Source organism: Pinus tabuliformis, chromosome 1_1 (genome assembly GCF_031772625.1).
Source record: "Pinus tabuliformis cultivar Carrire ecotype Pingquan chromosome 1_1, CPIR1, whole genome shotgun sequence".
Lineage (NCBI taxonomy): Eukaryota > Viridiplantae > Streptophyta > Pinopsida > Pinales > Pinaceae > Pinus > Pinus tabuliformis.
Genome location: NC_142297.1, coordinates 785,092,861 through 785,096,475, shown reverse-complemented (window position 1 = coordinate 785,096,475; position 3,615 = coordinate 785,092,861). Strand labels below are relative to the sequence as shown.

At 35.9% G+C, this 3,615-nt stretch overlaps 1 protein-coding gene across 1 annotated transcript; it reads right to left on the bottom strand.

Annotated features, from left to right (window-relative positions):
* Window positions 1–541: 541 nt before the first annotated feature.
* Window positions 542–1,138, bottom strand: LOC149216342 (uncharacterized). The gene has a single exon (XM_089389915.1). It carries the CDS (start codon window positions 1,136–1,138, stop codon window positions 542–544), a length of 597 nt encoding a protein of 198 aa, XP_089246041.1.
* Between the last annotated feature and the right edge of the window lie 2,477 nt (window positions 1,139–3,615).

Below are 3,615 nucleotides of genomic sequence, written 5' to 3'. Positions count from 1 at the left end.
ATGATAACAGGTCCCTTCTGAAAAATGAATGATACAGGTCCCTTCTAAGAAATGAATGATACAGGTCCCTTCTGAGAAATGAATGATACAGGTTCCTTCAAAAAAATGAATGATAACAGGTCCCTTCTAAGAAATGAATGATACAGATCCCTTCTGAGATATGTTCTGATAAGCTTTTTCTTAAGACTTGCTAAAAATGAAGACAAACCTTTTTCTTTGTTGGAGATAAATAAACTTTGTAGGAAAATAGGAAAGCATGAACAAGTTCAGGCTTCCTTCTCTCCAACTGATGGTTTGACTTGTCCTCAAGTCATGATGTTTTTCTCTTAAGATTCAATCTGAAATGACTTTTTCTTTTCTGATTTTTGTACTCAAAATTTTAAAAACTAAGAATTCTTGCAAGCCAATTTCTTGGTTTTCTCACAAGAATTCGTGTTTAGACTATGCCATGTCTGGTTTTCATAGCTGAACATTATTATCTTTTATTATTATTATTATTATTATTATTATTTATTTTTATTTTTTTTTAAATCAAAACAAATTAAGGTTTGGATATTACAGCTGACTGTTGTAGTATCTGTACCTCATTTTCCTGTGAAACAATTCTCATAAAATCTTCTCTATTAACAGGCTTATGGTAGATTCGTAGCCTGTGTCTGTTGACAAGATATGTCTGTCCTTCTTGGTCTATTGAAGTTACTTTCACTGATCCATTCTCGAAGATTTCAAGGATTTCATAAGGCCCCATCCAGTGAGTAGTGAATTTAACTTTATGATCCTTGAATTTAGAGTCGAAGAGCAATGCCCAGTCGCCTATTTGAAATTCCTTCTTCTTAATCATCTTGTCATGCCATTGTCTTCTTCGCTGTTGAATCATTGTTGTCCTTTGCACAGCCTCTTGTCTCATTTCATCAAGCTGGTTTAATTGCATGATCCTTTCTTGCTGAGCTTCTGAGAGGTCCATCCCTAGATCTGCTGCCAATTTATATGTATGCATTTGGAATTCTATTGGCAGCATGACCTTTTTCCCATACACAAGCTGGTAGGGTGAGAACCCTGTTGTATTTTTCCAAGTAATTCTATATGCCCAAAGTGCTTCATTGAGCTTGTCTGCCCAATTCTTCCTATTTGTGGCCATTGTTTTTGTCATGATGCCTTCTAATGTTTTGTTTGTAGACTCTACTTGGTCATTGGCCTGTGGATGATAGGGTGTGATTCTTCTATGCTTGATTTGATACTTCTCTGTTATTTCTTGAACCAGTCTTGATGTGAATTGAGTCCCTTGATCTGTGACTATCTGTCTAGGCACTCCATATCTAACAAAAATTTCTTCAAATAGGAAATTGACTACTGTTTGTTCAGTTGCCCTTACAAGTGCCTTTGCTTCAGCCCATTTAGTGACATAATCGGTACATACAAGTATGTACTTCTTACCTTTGGATGGTGGATTGATGGGTCCGATAAAATCGAGAGCCCATTTTTCAAATGGCTCTAGATGCACTTTCGGCTGGAGTGGTATTTCATCAGAGGTAGTTGGTCATCCCATGCGTTGGCAGCTATCACAACTTCTTAGATACTTCTTTGTATCTTTAAAAATCAATGGCCAATAATAGCCAAGGCTAAGAATTTTGTGCGATGTCCTCTTTGCTGCAAAATGGCCACCACAAGGTTGATCATGGCAAGAGGCTAGTACATCAATTATTTCATTCTCTCTAATGCATCTTCTACTAATCATGTCATAACCAGTGTAAAATAAATCGCCATTAATCCATGAGTATCTTGTGCTTTTTTTGATTATCCTTTTCTTTTCCTTTGAGCTGAATGATGGTGGAACTTTTCCTGTGGACAAGTAGTTAGTTAAATCAGCGTACCATGGTGTTGAAACTGAAATTGCAAACAAGTGTTCATCAGGAAATGAATCTTCAACTTGGACAGCTTCACCTGGATTTTGAAGTCTAGAAAAGTAGTCTGCTACCTGGTTTTCTTTCCCAGGTCTATCCAGTATGGTGATATTGAATTCCTGCAATAAGAGTAACCACCTGGTGATCCTGCCATTAGTAATAGGTTTGTTCATTAAATATCGAATGGCGGAGTGATCAGTGTGAACTAGGACTTCATATCCAGTTATGTAGTGGCAAAATTTGTTCACTGCATGTATTATTGCGAGCATTTCCTTTTCTGTAACTGTGTAATTAAATTCTGCAGGGGTCAAATTCTTGCTAATGAAATAGATGGCATATGTTGAACCATGTTCTTTTTGGCCTACTGAAGCCCCTACTACAGTGTCAAATGCATTAGTTGAGATATGAAAAGGAAGTGTCCAATTAGGTCCTCTCAAAACTGGAGCAGTGGATAATTTTTCTTTGAGCTTCTCAAAAGCAATTTGACAATTAACATTCCAATCAAAAGTTACATCCTTTGCAAGAAGTTTAAACAAAGGAAAAGCTATCTTACTTAAGTTTGCAATAAATCGCTTGTAATAACTTGCATAACCAAGAAAACTTCTTACATCTCTTTGATTTGTTGGAATTGTTAATTCAACAATGATTTTTATTTTGGTTTGATCTACTTCAATTCCTTTGGATGAGATGTGATTCCCTAAGACTATTCCTTCATTCATCATCATATAACATTTTTCGTTGCTTAAGGACAAGTTTGTTTCTATACATCGTTGTAAAACTTTTTCAAGATTTTGCAAAGAGTGGTCAAAGGAGTCACCATATACTGAAAAATCGTCCATATATACCTCAACACATTCATGGACTAGATCTGCAAAAATAGCTAACACTGCTCTCTAAAATGTTGCTGGAGCATTCACACAAGCCAATGGTAACACATTGTAAGCATATGTTCCCCAAGGACAGGTAAAAATGTTGTTTTATATTGGTCTTCTGAGGCTATGTTGATCTGGTTGTAACGCTAAAGCCATCTAAGAAGGAAAATGACTTTTTCCCTGCCAAAGTATCTCAAACTTGATCAATAAATGGCAATGGAAAATAGTCTTTAAGGGTGGCTTTATTTAGCTCTCTATAGTCAACACAAACTCACCATTTACCATTTTTCTTGGGTACTATTACTAGTGGCGATACCCATTGGCTGTCAGAAATGGGGTATATGAATTTTACTTTTAATAATTTTTGCAATTCATCTCTGACAATTTCTTTAAGCATAGGGTTCATTCTTCTCTATGGCTACCTCACTGGCTAAATATTAGTGTCTGTATAGATGTGGTGAGTGCAGGTTTTTGGGTGAATTCCTTGCATATCCATGTAATCCCAAGCGAATGCTTTTTGGTATTTGTTCAGCAAATGAATCAGTTTTTGTTCCTGAGATGTCTCTAGAAATGCCCCAATGTTCAATGTTTTTCAGGGACTGATTTCTATAGTCTTGCTTTGCGTATTTGTAATGGAATTGATTGCAAAAATTTCATCAAATATTGCTTTCAATGAGTACATCGTACATGTTTCTTGAAAACTTTGTGCCAACATGTAATTTGCAGTAATGTATTGTTCATTTCTCAACTCTTCTGAAACCTCGGGCTGGGAAATAAACATTTCCACTAAATCTGCATTGTTGTTTTCCTCAATATCATATATTTGGTTTATGCTTAGCACA